General features: G+C 42.1%; 1 protein-coding gene across 25 annotated transcripts in view; it reads left to right on the top strand.

Annotated features, from left to right (window-relative positions):
* The window catches only part of DOCK8 (dedicator of cytokinesis 8), a 252,223-nt gene that overhangs the window by 105,827 nt on the left and 127,914 nt on the right, over positions 1–18,482 (top strand). For all 25 annotated transcript variants that reach the window (XR_008536987.2, XR_001720634.4, XR_010148794.1 and 22 more), the window contains 7 exons: positions 1,760–1,826; positions 4,097–4,246; positions 8,466–8,546; positions 10,287–10,446; positions 12,640–12,776; positions 15,079–15,172; positions 16,869–17,031. Coding sequence is in view for 17 of the 25 variants with exons in the window: in XM_016960514.4 (XP_016816003.3) it covers positions 1,760–1,826; positions 4,097–4,246; positions 8,466–8,546; positions 10,287–10,446; positions 12,640–12,776; positions 15,079–15,172; positions 16,869–17,031 (852 nt within the window). In the remaining 8 variants the exon portion in view is untranslated. The remainder of the gene's footprint in view (positions 1–1,759; positions 1,827–4,096; positions 4,247–8,465; positions 8,547–10,286; positions 10,447–12,639; positions 12,777–15,078; positions 15,173–16,868; positions 17,032–18,482) is intronic.

Here is an 18,482-nt window from a genome sequence, read left to right as displayed (position 1 = left end):
GTATCTGTTCATGGACAAGTGGGTTACTTCCACCTTTTGGCTATTGTGAATAGTGCTGCTACTTGGCATTGTTTTTAAGATACATTCACACACATCATTATACATGATCCTCACAACAACCAGGAAAATGGAAAGGCAAGCATCCTTACCTTATTTTGCAGATAAATAAATGGAATTCAGAAAGGTAAGTAACCTGATTAGGATCGCAGAATTAGCAGATGGTGGAAGAGGGACAGAGTCCAGGTCTCTGCCTGGGTGCCCTGTGAGTCTGCCATGATTCCAAATTGCCTCGTTTCCAAAGGCGCCATTTGAGCAAATAACCCTTTTTGTCTGTGCTCATATTCTGTCCAAATATTCTTCTAAAAAGTCCTCTTTTGAGACAAAGCTATCCATTGATGAGGACATCTTCTCACACATACCTGGAGACAAAACTTGACTTTATTGACATGATGTCTGAGGTAATGGTGGACTGGGGCCCTTTTCCTGGTGCTCTCTGCAGGTAACATCCAAAGCCATGGGACATCAAGCTGAGAAACTTGGAGACCTTCACCAGTGTTCCATGTGCACCTGTAATGTCCACCAAGATACTAAAGGCAAATAATGCACCAGGATTATGCTTTGGGATTCACCGTTTTGAGGGGAATTGGCAATTAGGGCCAATATGAGGGCTCATCTTTCTAGCTCTCATGGGCCCAGGCACCTCAGTGTTTATCTGCTGTGCTCAAGCCCCTCCCTGACCTCAACTCGGCAACTCCCCAGTAATGGAGTTAGGAAGGGCCAGACATTCATCCCCATCAAAACCCAGCCTTCTTCTGACTGTCCCACTACAAATCTAAGGAAAAGCAATTGAACTTTTCTTTTGTTGCCATCTGAAAAGCCCCATTCCTTAGAATTGAATAATACAGATTCTATCCTTTAAATTTGTTTATTTCAATGGCTTTAGGGTAAGTGGTTTTTGGTTACATGGATGAATTGTATAGTAGTAAAGTTTGAGATTTTAGTGCACCCGTCACCCAAGTAGTGTACATTGTACCCAGTATGTAGTTTTTTTATCCCTCATCCCCCTCCACTCTCCTGCTTCTGAGTCTCCAAGGTCCATTATACCACTCTGTTTGCCTTCGTGTACTCATAGCTTAGCTCCCACTAACATACAGCATTTGGTTTTCCATTCCTGAGTTACTTCACTTAGAATCATAGCCCCCAGCTCCATCCAAGTTCCTGCAAAAGACATTATTTCATTCTATTTTATGGATAAGCAGTATTCCATAGTGTATATATACCACATTTTCTTTATCCACTCATTGGTTGGTGGGCAATTAGGTTGGTTGTTGGTTCCATATCTTTGCAATTGTGAAACAGATACTATCTAGCAATAAAATGTGAAATGTGAACAAGTCCATTACCTCAGACAGAAAGTCTACCCTCTGAAAACACAGTAGTTACAATAAGAAGATGAATCACACTAAAGGTCCATTCAGCCCACTCTCTCTTGCAGTGAGTGAGTGAATGAGTGAGATATTCCAAAAATATCCACCATGCTTTTGTAATGTCCACCATGATCTCAAATGATGAGGAATTTTTCACAAACCTCCTATATTTCTCTATTAATATCCCAGTGCGATTCTCATATACTTGGAGTTTTCCAAATATTTCGGGAAACTGCTCGTATTTTTAACCAGTTTATCTATCTAGGTGTTTTCAGAAAATTCAAAATTATCTAACTCAAAGCCACATAGATTCTCCTTTCTTTCTATGGTAGGTTCGAGGTTGAAATTGAGCCCCTGTTTGCCAGCATTGCCCTCTACGATGTTAAAGAAAGGAAAAAGGTAAGAAAGCAAAGAAAAATCCATCCCTAAGGCAGATATATTGTTCATGATTCTTTGCATGTATGTTGTTAAATCTTCTTCGCAGCAAGAACCTATCAGATTTGAAAGCAAATGATCTTTGATGGGTCCAGTTCTGTTGCCTTTGCAATTTTTCAAGCAGTGCTCTGAGAATGTAGTTTATGATCTTTGAAGAATCTTAGAGGGAGAGGCTACTGGAGGTGCTGGCCTGGTTGGAATGGAGAAAGAATGAAATAGCACATGGGCTTATGTATAAAACAAACCCATTTAAATACATTTTTAACAAGCTTGGATGCGCATGTAAAGCTTCCTCAGTTTGAGAGTTCTTTGCACTGTGAAATAGGCTCATGACTGAAGGGCATCTTACATGGTGGAGGTCTCAGTTTGTCACGGAGTTCAGACCTTACCAACTGTAATGTGCTTTTAATGAAAACAGTGACCAAGACCTCTCGTGTGTTTTTAATGTTTAGTCATTTTGTGACTCCTAGAAGAGGACAGCAATAGCAAATCCAGAGTAGGATGGACACCTCTGCCCTTCTTTACCCATAATCCTTCTGTATTTAAGGAAACAAGCATCTCCTGCGTAAATATTAATAATCACTGAGATTTGTAGGATAGGTTAACTGCTAAAACAAGCAGAACCCCAGTCTCAGTGGTTTAAAGCAGTAGTTCTCAAGCTTGAGCGTGCATCACGCTCTCCTGGAGGACTTGTGAAAACACAGATTGCTGGACCTCACCCACAGAGTTTCTGATTGAGCAAGTCCAGGTGGGGCCTGAGAATTTGCATTTCTAACAGTCCCCTGCTGATGCTGAAGCTACCGGTCAGGGGACCACATTTTGAAAACCGCTGGCCTATAAGCAAGAAGTTGCTATCTTTGTTTCTTTAACCATCCAGGGTGGGAGGAGGGACCCGTCTGTTCCACGCAGCCACTCAGAAATACAGGCTGGCAGTGGCTCCTCCATCTCCAGTATGTGCTCTCCCCAAATTACTCTTGTCACTGCCATTGCTGCCCCTGAAGAAGAGAAGAGAAGGATGGAGGCGGCCTGGAAGTTTGACACATTGCTTCTGCTAACAATTCACTGGAGAGAATTCAGTCACATGATCACCCCTCATTGCAAAGGAGGCTGGTAAATGTAGTCTCTGCCTGGGCAGCCACTCACCACTAAAACTCTCTTGGTGATGAAGGAGAGAACCCAACCATACAGTGGCTCTTAAGTAATACGACACTAAGAGAGCCAGGAGCACTGTTCACATCATGCTCTTGCTCAGAATCTTCACTAAGATTCATTCCCTACAACCAGGCTTTCTTCCTGATGGCATTCCTCTACCTTCTTTCCATCCATAGTCTATGCAGAGTCAAGCTAGACCACTGACTAAGCTTCCCCCAGCCGTTCAAGCCTCTGAGATATTTATTCATACTCTAATCTCTCCCTGGTACATCATCACCTTCCACCCCTGCCTATCAGAATCTTCTAAGGCCCATCCATCTGCAGTGCTGCTTCCATGAGAAGTTGTCCTTGTCACCCAACAGCAAATGGCCTGTCACTCTGGAACTTCCACAGTGCTTCTTTGTATGCTTGTGGTGACTTGTATTTTGCTTTTACTGTAGTTAGTTACATGTTTACCTTTTCCCTCACCTTTTTTTTTTTTTTTTGAGTCAGGGTCTCACTCTGTTGCCCAGGCTGGCATGCAGCGGGGCGACCTTGGCTTACTGCACCCTCTGCCTCCCGGGTTCAAGTGATCCATCCTCCCAAGTTGCTGGAACCACAGGCACATGCCACCGTGCTGGCTAGTTTTTGTATTTTTTGCAGAGGCAGGGTTTCACCATATTGGCCAGGCTGGTTTCAAACTCGTGAGCTCGAGCAATGTGCCCGCCTTGGCCTCCCAAAGTGCTGGGATTACGAGTGTGAACCACCACAGCCAGTCCTTCCCTCATTCTTGATTGTGAATTAATTGGGAGCAGAGGTCCTGCTCTTCTGTAGTGAAGTAACTGAGACTCAGGAAATACCGGTGGGTTAATAAACATTTAAATGTTTCAAGGAACATCTCTCAAATGGCTCCAGAACACCTAGACATTGTGACAAAACATCTGTCAGATTTATCCAGCAGCCACTTTCCTAAACCATGTCTGTGATTATTACACTGACTCCTTCAGCAAAATTTCTCCGTGGTGTTTTTACTCCTTTTTAACATGTTTAAACCATGAATGCAACAGGTCTAACTTATATTTCACTTCGCTGCTCCTTTACAGATCTCAGAAAATTTTCACTGTGACCTGAACTCTGACCAGTTCAAAGGATTTCTGCGAGCTCACACGCCTTCAGTGGCCGCGTCAAGTCAGGCGAGATCTGCAGTCTTCTCAGTCACCTTCCCGTCCTCAGACATCTACCTGGTAGTCAAGGTAATTCAGTACGATCTGATTTGCCCAATCTGATGTTTTCATTGCTGCGTTGTTCCCAGCACATGTTTGGGGTGCACGAAATCTCAGAATGTGTCCACATATCCTCTGAGATTCGCTTTGTTTCCTTCTCAATTTACCCCTTTTCCCTTCTGAGTAAACTGTTTCAGATACTAGAAAGACTAGGTTTTGGAGACATACAGACCTAGGTTTGAGTCCTGGCTTTACAACCTAGTAATTAAATGGCATTGGCAGTTTCCTGGTCTTTCTGAGACTGAGTTTCCTCATCTGTGAAGTGGAGATAATCACACTGACCTCAGCGGATAGTCATGGCTACAGAATAAAGCTTGGCACATCTTGGGCACCCTTCTCCTAATTAAGGAGAGTTCCCTCAGTGACCTGGTGCAAAGAAGCTGCTGTGGAGAAAGGAACAAAATCTCTGGGCTAGAGTTTCCTAACGATGTTCATGTTGCTCTAGAGATGCATAGTTACGTGTTCCCAAGTCCAGCCTCTTACAAGCTGAAGCGTGGGCTGTGGTTTTCAACTTTCATCATCCTTTTTTTTTTTCTTCTTACCATGTCACAGACTGTCTCTAATGAGAGTTGAAATCTACGGGGCAATTATAAGTAGAAGAGCCTTTCATTCTAGGCTATACTCTTTGCTGTTGTAAGAAAACCAGATCCTTTCTCTGTACACCAAAATGGCTGGTTAGAAATTAACAAACATCAGGTATTTTACCTACCTTAGGCCAGATAATTGGTCTTATTGATTCTTTTTTTTGTTTTTTTTGAGCGGAGTTTCGCTCTTGTCACCCAGGCTGGAGTGCAGTGTCACCATGTCGGCTCACTGCAACCTCCACCTCCCGGGTTCAAACGATTCTCCTGCCTCGGCCTCCCGAGTAGCTGGGATTATAGGAGCCCACCACCCCAAACCAGGCTAATTTTTGTATTTTTAGTAGGGACAGGGTTTCACCATGTTGGCCAGGCTGATCTCAAACTCCTGATCTCAGGTGATTCACCCGTATTTGGTTCCCAAAGTGTTGGGATTACAGGTGTGAGCCACTGTGCCCGGCCATAAAATCATTGTAAAAACAAAACAACAAATTCAGGTGTCTGATTTCATGTGCCCCCAGCCTCTTAGGTTTGGAACATTATCTAGTTAGTACAGTGTTTTATGTCTGTAGTCTCAGTGATCGCCCCATGATCTCATGGATTCCAAATAATTCAGGTAGCTTTGAGGTCACTTAACAGATGGCAAATGTCTTTTCACTCTAGCTTCTTTAACACCATATAACAAAGATTATGAGAGGTTACTGTAGCTTGAGGGGAACTTATTTAAGCTTATAGAAAGTATAGTTAAAATTATATTGCTGAAAAGACACTTCTGTTGTTGTCAAACTTTAATGTGTCTCCTTTTCGTTGCAATATTACTTAGACATACAGGAAAATTAAAGCCCACTATGGTAGCCCTGTAGGTAAGTTCACAATTCTCTGTCAGCCTAGGAAACTGAAGAAGCCAACACTAGTTCTATAGAGCCAAATTTTATCTCAAACTCTACTTCCCAGTGGATGACTTTCTCTTGATTAATCCGTCATATTCTGCCAAGTAACAGTGGTTACCCATTGGTTCCTATCACTTACTGAATATGTTCCAAAATTTTCAAATGTATAAATGTGTTCATTTGGCATAACAAACATACTAAAGTGTTTGGATAGATTTAAGAAATTGAAATCTACTCAGCAAGGCAGCCCCTGCTTGGCTTTCTGTTTGCTTTTCTTTATCGTAATGCCATCATTGTTGCTTCTTTCCCTTTAAATATATAGTAAATGGTGTTAAACTATTTAGCACATCCAGGCAGACATTATTTGGTAAGAGGGGCTTCTTTCTTTTTTGTTTATGTTCCCAGGCTGAACATCAGGGTCTTTACTGTATTTTAGGTAGCGTCATCTAGTTCAGATGTTGCATATAATACGGCTTTAAGGGATTGTTTCCGCTTAAAAGTTTAATTCAAGATTTTGTGAAATTTTTTTTTAAAAAGAATTTGTTTTACAATCAAGGAAAGAAGAGTGAAAATGGGAGTGAATTGGAAACTTTTCAAAAATTGTTTAAAAATAGGTATGCCGTGCCCAATTTAAATATTTCATAAGTCGCGATGGGCCTATCCTTATGTGAGAGCCACATAGTTTGAGAAAACACAAAGCAGAGAGCCTAGCACTTTAGAAGTCTTGCAGATGTTAAATTTCCCATCTTAAAGAGTTTACAATCCAGTTAAAAAAACAACTTGGCATTCAAAGAAATGGGTTCAGATTCCTATTTTGCTACATTTGCTGTGTATGGTAGCAAGTTTAGTCTCTCAGTCTAATTGGACAATGATCCCTGTGCCTGAGTGGTTTTGAAGAAAATTGAAATAATGTATGTAAAAACACCTACCCTGTACCTGACATACCATAATTAGGTAAACAATAAATGGCCATGAAATATGAAAAAAATAGGTATGCCAAGTGTTAATCCTACCCCTTCTGAATAGAGCAGAAAGTAGTCTCTTCCCTTAAGAAAAGTTTTAGGTTAATCTGATAGGCTTATTTGCCCTACTTTCCATGGTTATGAGGAGTCATGCATTTCATTACACACTTTTGCATAAATCATGAAGGAACAAACAATAGGTTCTCATGTCGGCCTGCAGCTCCTTCTTATGAAGTACCTGGAGTTCTCCTTGCCCGCTGCAGCCAGGGCATAGTATCTGCTGGTCTGGTCAAATCTGACTTCTCTTGCTTCCTGTATGTTCCATGATACACACTACTAGTGCATGAAGCTGTGGCATTCCGCTTCCTTGCTTCAGGGTCCTAATTAAGAAGTTCTTCATCTCTGTTCAGAATTTATTCTAAAGACCACATTTTTAATCCATTCACTTCATGGAAAAATTAGCTTCCTTCCAATTTGTTCTACAAGCTCCTGACTATGAGCTTCAGGAGAATAGGGGCAGTGTTTATCGCCACCTTATCTCCCAGCTGCTACCATATAGAAGGTACTCAACAATAAGTAAACGATTGCTGATTAGCAGGAATACTGGTCAGTTTCTAGCTCAAGTGTTATGTGCTTATGTTTTCAGTGTGGTGCATCTCTCAGTGGGATTCGCCTCCTCTTCATGCTGTGGCAGTGGGAGGGGGTTTAGAACTTCTTTGATGAGAAGAGAGACTTCCTGCTTGGAGTCCTCCCTGAAGCAGATATTCATTGAGTAGCCTCATGCTGCTTCCTTTGAAACCCCATAAATGCCCCTGTATCATGGGTATTGTTAAATACTTTGTGCCTAACTCACAGCACCTATTAAGTATGTGTCCCTTTTGGACTATGTTGACCCAAATTCTTTCTTCAAGGATCATGTCAACTGATGGGACTAAATCCACTGGTTTTACTCTTCAACATCTAAGTTAAATTTTTTTTGAGCAGAGAGTTAGGAAATTTCAAATTTCTCCTTGTCTTTCTTTTAAATATGGTGCCCAAATTTATGACAACTGGCCAGCCAGTCACTTTACCTGAAGCAAGACAGAAGACACTTCGTTCATTCTTATTACCAGCATTCATTCCTATCAACAGCCAGTTAGCAAAGCAAGAAGCTGCACACCCCAATGCTTTTGAGTTTCTTTCCAAGTCTGTTAAATCCAGAAAATTAGCCCTAATAGGAATTACAAGGGAGACAATTACAGATAATTTATTCGGTTCAGTCGTTCATTTTGTGGAAGGTTTTAGTCCCGAACCCAACTTTCACAGAGACCATATCTCTTTTTTACATTGTAAGCAAAATAATAAAGAAAATGAGTTTTCCACTTCCTGCATATGTCTCCTGGGTTTTGTTTTATAAAATAACTTTTATTGCTGTTTTTATTATATACATAATACATGTTTATTGTTTAAAATAGAAAATACACATAAGCAATGGGAAGAAAATAAAAATCACACATAATCCCACCATAGAAAGATAACTACTATTAACACTTGCTGCATTTGCTGAGTATCTACTGTCACCCTTTTAATATGCCTTTATGATTTGTTAAATAAAATTGTATGCTATTCTTTATATAAACTTTTTAATCAAAAAATATGTATCACAGATAGCTTCCTATGTCATCAAATATTGTCATAAAATGTAATTTTGATGGTTGCATAGATTCCTTTTTATGGATGTAATTTATGTGCCTTACTTTAATATTCTTTTTATTGGTAGATTGAAAAAGTCCTGCAGCAGGGAGAGATTGGAGACTGTGCAGAGCCCTACACGGTTATCAAAGAAAGTGATGGTGGAAAGGTATGGTAATTTGAGTATTGTTAAATGGAGACATCTTAGAAGAAGCAGGTATTTTCAGAAGTGTTACACAAATAGTTAATGGGCTTTAGTCCCTAATGTGTCCCTATATAAGACGCTACTACATTTTAATTAAATAAATGAGGAAAAGAAAACTGGTCACTGATGATGACTTTTTTTTTTTTTTTTTTTGAGGCAGTGTCTTACTTTATCTCCCAGGCTGGAGTGCTGGAGTGCAATCACGGCTCCCTACAACCTTGAACTCCTGGGCTCGAATGATCCTCCCCTTCAGCCTCTTGAGCAGCTGGTACTACAGGCACATGCCACCATGCTTGGCTAGTTTTTTATTTTTTTTTAGAGATGGGGTCTCACTGTGTTGCCCAGGCTGGTCTCATACTTCTGGCCTCAAGTGATTCTCCTGCCTCAGCCTCCCAAAGTGTTGGGATTACAGGCATGAGTCACCATGCCCAGCCTGATGATGATTTTTTAGAGAAATAAATCCTTGAATTTTCTAATGTTGACATACAGCAAGGTCTGACTGCATAACTTGATTGGGGCAAGGCCACCCCCTGTTGTCTTCATTCTGAGGCTCTGACTCAGCTGGTTGGGAGGTCCGTGGAGATCCCAAAACTAAACAGTGCCAGAGCTCTCCTGGCCTTCCTCAACAGCATGGGCCACTGCCCTTTCAGGTATGCAAATAACTGGGAATTGGCCGCCACTACCATGCATTATATATTCATTAGCACAGCATAGGTGTTTAGCCTATGAAAAGGATATCTTTTCTCAGCAGCAGTTTGCAAAGATTCCCAGTGTGATTTTTAAAACATGGCCTTGGCCGGGCCTGGTGGCTCACACCTGTAATCCTAGCACTTTGGGAGGCCAAGGCGGGCAGATCACGAGGTCAGAAGATTGAGACCTTCCTGGCTAACACGGTGAAACCCTGTCTCTGCTAAAAATACAAAAAATTAGCCGGGCATGGTGGCACGTGCCTGTATTCCCAGTTTCTCAGGAGGCTGAGGCAGGAGAGTAGCTTGAACCTGGGAGGCGGAGGTTGCAGTGAGCCGAGATCGCGCCACTGCACTCCAGCCTGGGTGACAGAGTGAGACTCTGTCTCAAAAAAAAAAAAATAGCCGTTCTGGAATAAGACTTACCTTATTAGTATTGTACTCTACAGAGTCATAAATGTCAAGTAAGATTTATTGAACTCAAGGCATTTTTTTTTTTTAATCTGTCTTTTATTCTGAACTCAGAAAGAACACCTTGGAAGTACTGTAAACTTCCTAAGGAGTTGTTAGGAAACTTTTTAGAAGTTTTTGGAGTTTTCCAAGGTGACTTTTGGAGAAACAGGTTCACCTGGGAGCTTGGTAGATGATATACTAAACTTGATTTCAAGATTCTTTTGTGCAAATCCAAGTCACATAGCTAGCCACCAAAAGAATTGATAATCTGATGTAATGAGTCTCTTTTTGTTTTCGTTAGCTAAAAATGTATTTTACTAATTAAATGTAGCCTTTTTGTAAACTCCTCGTTTTTTAATCTTTATTTCCTTATCAGCTAGACTTCTGGCCCAAGTGCATCATTTTTCTGCCTATTCACTGTTTTTATTTTTTAGTGGGAAGATATGTTTTTACTCTTTGTAATCAGTAGGGTTTGGATTTTGGAGATGGCTGTCATATTCAGGTCAGAGGCAGTTGACTTGGTGCTGATGCTCGTTTCAGCTTGTTTCTTTCCATTTTCCTCCAGAGTAAAGAAAAGATTGAAAAACTAAAACTCCAAGCTGAATCCTTCTGCCAGCGTTTGGGGAAATACCGGATGCCCTTTGCCTGGGCACCCATAAGCTTATCAAGCTTCTTCAATGTCTCCACCCTTGAGAGGGAGGTAACTGATGTGGACTCTGTGGTTGGTAAGATTTTCACCTGCAGTGGGAAAGGGAGGGCTCCCCAGTGTGCGCTGCCCAGGTCCACAGCTTACTAGTGGGGACTGGGGGCACAGTGAGGTGTGGGAAGTGGGTAGGAAGAAGGAGATAAATAGAGTGAAACACTATTATGACTGGATTACGTATATTTGGACAGCGATCTCCAAAAGAAATTATCATGAACATTGGTGAAGATTAAGTATACTCTTATAGTAAGATTTTCTAGATGATATGACACTTTAAAAAGCTGATTTTTGCTAGCCACCCCCTCTCAAAAGTAAAACTTAAACAAGAAAATGTAGTAACCATCTGTAGTGTGTTAAGCAGAGACACCACGGTCGACTCCTAAACCTAAAAAAAAAAGCCTCTGTTACAAAGGCTTCAAAAAGCAAAACTCAACAGGGCGCGGTGGCTCACGCTTGTAATCCCACCACTTTGGGAGGCCGAGGTAGGCGGATCACTTGGAGCCAGGAGTTCGAGACCAGCCTGGCCAACATGGTAAAACCCTGTCTCTACTAAAAATACAAAAAATTTGCTGGGTGTGGTGGTACACGTCTGTAATCCCAGCTACTCGGGAGGCAGGGGCAGGAGAATCGCTTGAACCAGGCAGGCGAGGTTACAGTGAGCCGAGATCAGGCCTCTGCACTCCAGCCTGGGCAACAGAGCATGACTCTGTCTCAAAAAAAAAAGAAAAAAGAGAAAAACTCAAGTTTCCCAGCAAAATTTCCAGTTCGTTAAAGTTTACTTTGCCAAGTGCAATGAAAAAATGGGCATCCAAAGAATATTTACTGTTTTAGTTTATTTAGCATATTTCTTTTTCATCATCTCACCCTTGATCTGAATCATTCATTCCTACACTGCTTGGTCTAGAAATTTTCAAAAGGGTTGCAAAGTTTCAAGTAGACCCGCCCATATCACCTGTGGTGGGGTTTCTCTTTCCCTAAATGCTTTTGTATCCACCAAATATAGAAGTCCATGTTCACATTTTTTCATGCATTCCTTAAGCTAAGGCTTAAGCCACTTCTGAAATACTACCTTGGTCAGGGAAGTGGAGGAAAGGGCATTTTGTGATTGCTGCTGCTATTTTGGAGTTACTGGTACATAATCACCAGTCAGAACTCCTGGGTTATTTCTGGTTCGTCAATAACAAACCTCACTTTACCACATCCTGATCTTCCTGCCACAGCTTTCTTTAATGCCGTCTGTGTAGACCCAAGTAACTTATTGATAAGAGTTATGTATAGAGCTTAGAGGGCACACAAGCTAGGTAATTCAGGATAGGGCATGCTGAGGCCTCAGTCATCTCTAGGTCAAGGATAACCTGACAACAGAGACTGATTCTTAAGGAGCAACCAGAAGATGCAAAGAGGTCATGTATTATACTGAGGCAGAATGGCAAGTTTAGGTGGGTAGAGGTAGCAAGAAATTCTAATTCAACATCATGGTAAGAATTAAGGATAAGAAGATACTCAAAGACGGGTTGGAACTGCTCTAGTTCTAAGCAATTTGATTATTTACAAGAGAACCCATGAGTTTTTGCAATATAAAAGCAACAAGATCTCCACCCAGATCCCAAAAGGGGATAAGAAACAACTGGGCAAACTATCAGGGTCCCAGCCCAAGTCTGAGTGTGATTTGGGGGTTCTGATTCCCATTGGGCAGATCACCCAAGGCAGAAACTCAGTCTTGCTGCCTGGTCCACATAATGAGAGCAGAGGAATGCTGGGATTCAGAGTGTACACAGGCTGACCCCAGCATGTTTGGGTCACAATCCCAAATGCCTTCAGGGGCATTTGAGTACATGCCTCTCCCAGTGGAATGCAAATATAGAAATAAAAGAAAAGCAAACACTGTGCTGACTAAATAAAGCTTATCAGGAGACCCTGTTCTGGCTATAGCTCTGGACTCTTGCTGGGTGGCATTTGGTCTACCCTAATTTCCATGTGGGAGGGGCCCATGGCTGCTCCTGGCCTCTCTCCTCTGGTCGGAGGAGGATTAAGGACACCAACAGGAGGACTAAGAAAGGTAGGGGCCAGTGGAAGGACATTTTCATTCAAAACAAGGATGGCCATATTCAGTGTTCCTGATGAGTGACTTTAATCATACATATTGTGAAGTTAATAACTGCTGTGTGTTTGAACAGAAAGGCATACTTTGGAGTGACGATTGTTTTTCTTAAAGGGAGAAGCTCAGTGGGTGAACGGAGGACACTGGCCCAATCTAGAAGGCTTTCTGAAAGAGCCCTCTCCTTGGAGGAAAATGGGGTTGGATCCAACTTCAAAACCTCCACTCTGAGCGTTAGCAGCTTTTTCAAGCAGGTATCTCTTCACATTACAGTGTGTCTGGATTTTCCCCCATACTGGCATGGTATGGGGATGGCACTGGAACCCACAGGAGGAGGATATGTAGTGATTAAGAGAGCAAATTAGTTAAGCTCACTGTCTTAGTTCATTTTCTGCTGCTTATCATAGAGTATCTGAAACTGGGTAATTTAAAAAGAAAAGGGATTTGTTTCTTTCAGTTTTGAAGGCTGAAAAATCCAAAGTTGAGGGCCCACCCTTGGTGAGGGCTTTCTTGCTGGTGGGGCCTCTCTGTAGAGTCCTGAGGTGGAGCATGGTGAGCAGCTGAGCATGCTAGCTCAGGTCTCTGTTCCTCTTCTTATAAAGCCACTAGTTCCCCTCCCATGATGCAGATTAATCCATTAATCTGTGAATGGATTAATCCAGTCATGAGGGCAGAGTCCTCATGATTCAATCACGTCTTAAAGGCTCTACTTCCCAACACTGCCACCATGGGGACCAAGCTTCACCATGAGTTTTGAAGGGGACATTCAAACCACAGCATTCACAAAGCCTCAATTTCATTAGCTAGAAAACGGGAACAATAGTACTTAACTTCATGTGGCTAGCAGGAAGGTCAGGTGACATGAGACCTGTCAAGCTCTTCTTAGAGTGCCTGGAATACGGTAAGTGCTCAGTGAATGTGAGCTATTTTAACTGAGAGAAGGGTTAGGTTTTGTTCCTTGTGATACAAACTATCCTATTTGAACTATCTTGGCCAATCCATTCATTAAGCTATGACAACAGTCTGGCTGGGACATCTCCTTCCCGGTGGATCTCAGGGTTTCTTGGCCTGGCTATTCATGTGCAAGTTTGCACTTTCACTACTGCTTGATGTGCAAGTTTCCAGGGCTCCCTGCTTGCTCAGAGAGGGTGACCATTCCAGATGGTACTCTTTGTTAGCTCAGTAAACATCAAGACTATTTAAAAAAATAAAAAACTTCCTAGACTTGTCAAAGGTATAGAGACAGAAAGTAGAATGATGGTTGCCAGGGTCTGGGGATAGAGGGGATGGGGAGTCGCTGGTTAAAGGGTACAGAGTTTCAGGTTCTTTTTGCAAGACAAAAGCATTCTGGAGGTTGGTTGCACAGCAAAGAGAATGTGCTTAACACTACTGAATTGTGCACTTAGAAACAGGTAAGATGGGCCAGGCGCAGTGGCTCATGCCTGTAATCCCAGCACTGGGAGGCCGAGGCAGGTGGATTACGTGAGGTCAGGAGTTCGAGACCAGCCTGGCCAACATGGTGAAACCCCGTTTCTACTAAAAATACAAAAGTTAGCCGGGTGTGGTGGTGCACACCTGTAATCCCAGCTACTTGGGAGGCTGAGGCTGGAGAATTGTTTGAACCTGGGAGGTGGAGGTTGCAGTGAGCCGAGATTGCACCACTGCACTCCAGCCTGGGTGACAGAGTGAGGCTCCATCTCAGAAAAGAAGAAAAAAAAAAAAGAAGTAATATGGTAATTTTATGTTAGTTCTATTTTGCCACACTTAAAATAAACTCGCTTGGTCTGACTCTGTTTTGGAAAGTTTTCCATAGCTACGCAGTCTTCGTGGAGCATTTAAAGGGGTTACATTAACAAACTGAAATGCAAAAGGGATGCTGAGGGGGCCTGTGCACCGTGCCACATAATAGAAATAGTAAGGGTCTGAAAAGGTTTCTATTCAGCATACATGTACCCTCCCCAGTCTTATGACCTTGGACGACAAGGTACTTAACTAAGTCTGGATGGTCTCATTGGGGATAAGACGTATCTACCCACTTACCTTACTGGGTTGTTGTAAGGATTGGAGATCATGCATGTGTGCTCCTGACCCATCTTGGGCATATGTGGGGGTGGACAGCATTTATGCTTAACCGTGTTCGAGACAAATGTGAAGAAAATGAGATGGAAAGATGCTTTCTCCACCTTCGAACATTTGAAGAAGAAAGTAAACGTATCCTGTATTGTTCCAGGGGGGTAATACTGGCATCAGAGGGTGAGAGTTATAGGGGGAAGCTTCCGGCCTGGTTTTCTAGTGGTCAGACAGGCTTCCTTAGAATACAGCAGATGCCCCATCCCCAGAAGGACTGATAAGAGGCCGAGGCACAGTGAGTCACAGTGATCGAGAAGGATTTAACAAGAAGTGGAGCTCAGTGATTTCGGAGCTGTCTATAATCCTAATTTCTATGAAAGACTTGTGAGAATAAAACTTAAAGGTAAAAATCTTCCCAGAAATCGTTTGTCCCCAACCCAAGAGTCAAAGGTGCATCTCCATTAACTCTGACTTTTCTCTTGGCAGGAAGGAGATCGCCTTAGTGATGAAGACTTATTCAAGTTTTTAGCTGACTACAAAAGATCATCATCCTTACAGAGACGAGTCAAGTCAATTCCAGGTGTGAATGACTTATCTTTATCCTCTTCAGCTGTGCCAAAACTGCTTCTCCTTAGACACAGTCTTTGTCTAATGCCAGAATTTATAAAATCATGTTTGCCAAGTGAAATGTGAGATTTTGTGTTAGGGGTTAAGAATCTGAATTGTTTTACGTTTTTGGCAAACCTATTAATGTTTTTTTAATTTTCTTAAAGGATTGATTTAGTAAACAAACTTTGTGTTTTAGATCTGGTTTCTCAGATAATGAGATAATTGTTTAAACAGAGGAGCCCCTTTAATCAAATAAAATATTATACTTAGTATTAAAAAAGTAGAGAAATCGGATGGTTGCCGTGTCTGTGTAGAAAGAGGTAGACATGGGAGACTTTTCATTTTGTTCTGTACTAAGAAAAATTCTTCTGCCTTGGGATCCTGTTGATCTGTGACCTTACCCCCAACCCTGTGCTCTCTGAAACATGTGCTGTATCCACTCAGGGTTGAATGGATTAAGGGCGGTGCAAGATGTGCTTTGTTGGACAGATGCTTGAAGGCAGCATGTTCGTTGGGAGTCATCACCGCTCCTTAATCTCAAGTACCCAGGGACACAAACACTGCGGAGGGCTGCAGGGTCCTCTGCCTAGGAAAACCAGAGAACTTTGTTCACTTGTTTATCTGCTGACCTTCCCTCCACTGTTGTCCTGTGGCCCTGCCAGGTCCCCCTCTGCGAGAAACACCCAAGAATGATCAATAAAAAAGAAAAAAAGTAAATAAAATAAAATGGAATCAGGGCTTATAATTTTAACCCTCTTAATTGAAAGAGATTTATCTCTGTGTGTTACATTTGTGTACATGTATTGTCATATGTGTACATGTATAGTCATATAGTTTGTTAAAGAAATAATGCATTTATTGTTAATATTGAATAAAAATTTTCAAAATCCTCGATTTCCCAAAAAAAAAAAAAAAAAAAAAAGTAAATGTCAGATGCTTTGGTAGAAGGCAAAGGCATCTTCCTTATCCTCACTCGGCAGCCCTGGAGGTACTTCTGTAGCATCCTCAGGTCCAGGGAAGCCAGTTTGTGTTTGTTTTTGTTTTTTTGAGATGGAGTCTTGCTCTGTCACCAGGCTGGAGTGCAGTGGCACAATCTCAGCTCACTGCAACCTCTGCCTTCCAGGTTCAAGTGATTCTCCTGCCTTAGCCTCCTGAGTAGCTGGGACTACAGGTGCCTGCCACCACGCCCAGCTTATTTTTTGTATTTTTAGTAGAGACAGGGTTTCACCATGTTGGCCAGGATGGTCTCGATCTCTTGACCTCGTGATCCACCTGCCTCGGCCTCCCAGAGTGCTCAGATTACAGGCGTGGGCCACCACATCCGGCTGGAAGACAGTTTTAAAACTCCCAATTTTTACTGCTAGCAATGCAGGGAAGTTACTTAACAATGTAAAATTATACTGTGGTAATTCAGGAAAGAACTTTAAAAATCCTCTAATCCATTCCTTCTCATTTTACAATTTCTTGCTTTTTATTTTATAGAGGCTAAATTTCGAAAGTTATCATGACACACTTTTCTCGAGCTGTAGGAAATTAGCTCCAAAACTTTTTTATAGTACTATAGTTTGTTCTTATTTTCATGAAAGAAACACAGTGCAACAATCTTTCTTGATTCCCTCATAACATGACAGTTTCTTTACTAGAACATTCCTATTTTCTCTCTTTAGGCTTGCTCAGACTGGAGATTTCTACAGCTCCAGAGATCATCAATTGCTGTCTGACTCCTGAAATGCTGCCCGTGAAACCCTTTCCTGAAAACCGGACACGCCCGCACAAAGAGATTTTGGAATTTCCAACACGAGAAGTATATGTCCCTCACACTGTGTACAGGTAAGAAACACAGGCTGGGGCTGGGCGTGGTGGCTCACACCATAATCCCAGAACTTTGGGAGGCCGAGGCAGGAGGATTGCTTGAGCTCAGGAGTTTGAGACCAGCCTGGGCAACATGGCAAAACCCTGTCTCTACAGCATATACAAAATTTAGCTGGGCATGATGGTGCATGCCTGTAATCCCAGCAACTTGGCAGGCTGAGGCAGGAGAATCGCTTGAACCCAGGAGGCAGAGGTTGCAGTGAGCCAAGATTGCACCACTGCACTCCAGCCTGGGAGACAGAACCAGACTCTGTCTCAGAAAAAAAGAAAAAAAGAAAAGCAGGTTCTTGGAAAACCATTGAGCTCACATTCTGAGTTTTATTTGAATAACGTTTTCTCATCCTTCGACCTGTCTTCCTACTTCCTAAGTTTCAGGGAAATGAAATGTGATATTTATGTAACCGTAGGTGATTGCCAAATCTCTTTCTAAACATAGTTTACCTAATTCTCTTTAACAAGAAAGGGTTACTTCAGATGTAATTGTAGTTTAGGATTATAGTGGACATATGTTTTCCAGAGATTAAAAAAAAAATCTGCTGTGCCACCAGTACAATAGCCACTAATCACATGTAGCTGTTCAGCATGTGAAATGTGGCCATTGCAATGGAGGAACTGAAAAATTGATTTTAATTAATTTTAATTTAAAGTCAAGTAACTGTATGTGTCTACTATATTGGAGAGGATGGAGCTAGACACTAAAGGCCTAACAGGTTGGGCTGCCTTGGTTTCTGAATCACTTATGGTGGCACCTGACCTATTCCATGGGGTCTGGAAGGAGTGCTTGTCCACACACATCTGCCAAAGGCATTAATGCTCATGCACTTCTTTATTTTGAGACTGTTTCCTTTAATGCAGAAAAGGATGCCGTCTATAAAAATCATCTCTTCCGCGCCATCCAGAAATGACGTTGTTTTCTGTGTTTTTATATAAAAGAAATACAGTCGATTCAGTTGAAGTCTTCTTTTATCCCCAGTCTCCAGTCACAGACTTTTACCTCACCTCCTAGACTTTTATCATCATGAAATTATGTATGTCCTATTTTTTCTCCTTTTACACACACTTACACACATATCTGTGAACACTCAATGGCATTATCTTCATATTCATTTAAAATGTACGCAAATGACTTCACACTCGAGGTCAGGGGTCCCCAACCCCCGGGCCATAGACCATTACCGGTCCTTGGCCTGTTAGGAACCAGGCTGCACGGCAGGAGGTGAGCAGCGGGTGAGTGAAGCTTCATTTACAGCCACTCCCCATTGCTTGCATTACCACCTGGGCTCCTCCTCCTGTCAGATCAGCAGTGACATTAGATTCTCATGGGAGTATGAATCCTATTGCGAACTGCATATATGAGGCATCTAGGTTGTGCGCTCCTTATGAGAATCTAATGCCTGATATTCTGTCGC

The sequence above is a fragment of the Pan troglodytes genome, chromosome 11 (assembly GCF_028858775.2).
Source record: "Pan troglodytes isolate AG18354 chromosome 11, NHGRI_mPanTro3-v2.0_pri, whole genome shotgun sequence".
NCBI lineage: Eukaryota > Metazoa > Chordata > Mammalia > Primates > Hominidae > Pan > Pan troglodytes.
This window is presented reverse-complemented; position numbering and strand designations above follow the sequence as displayed.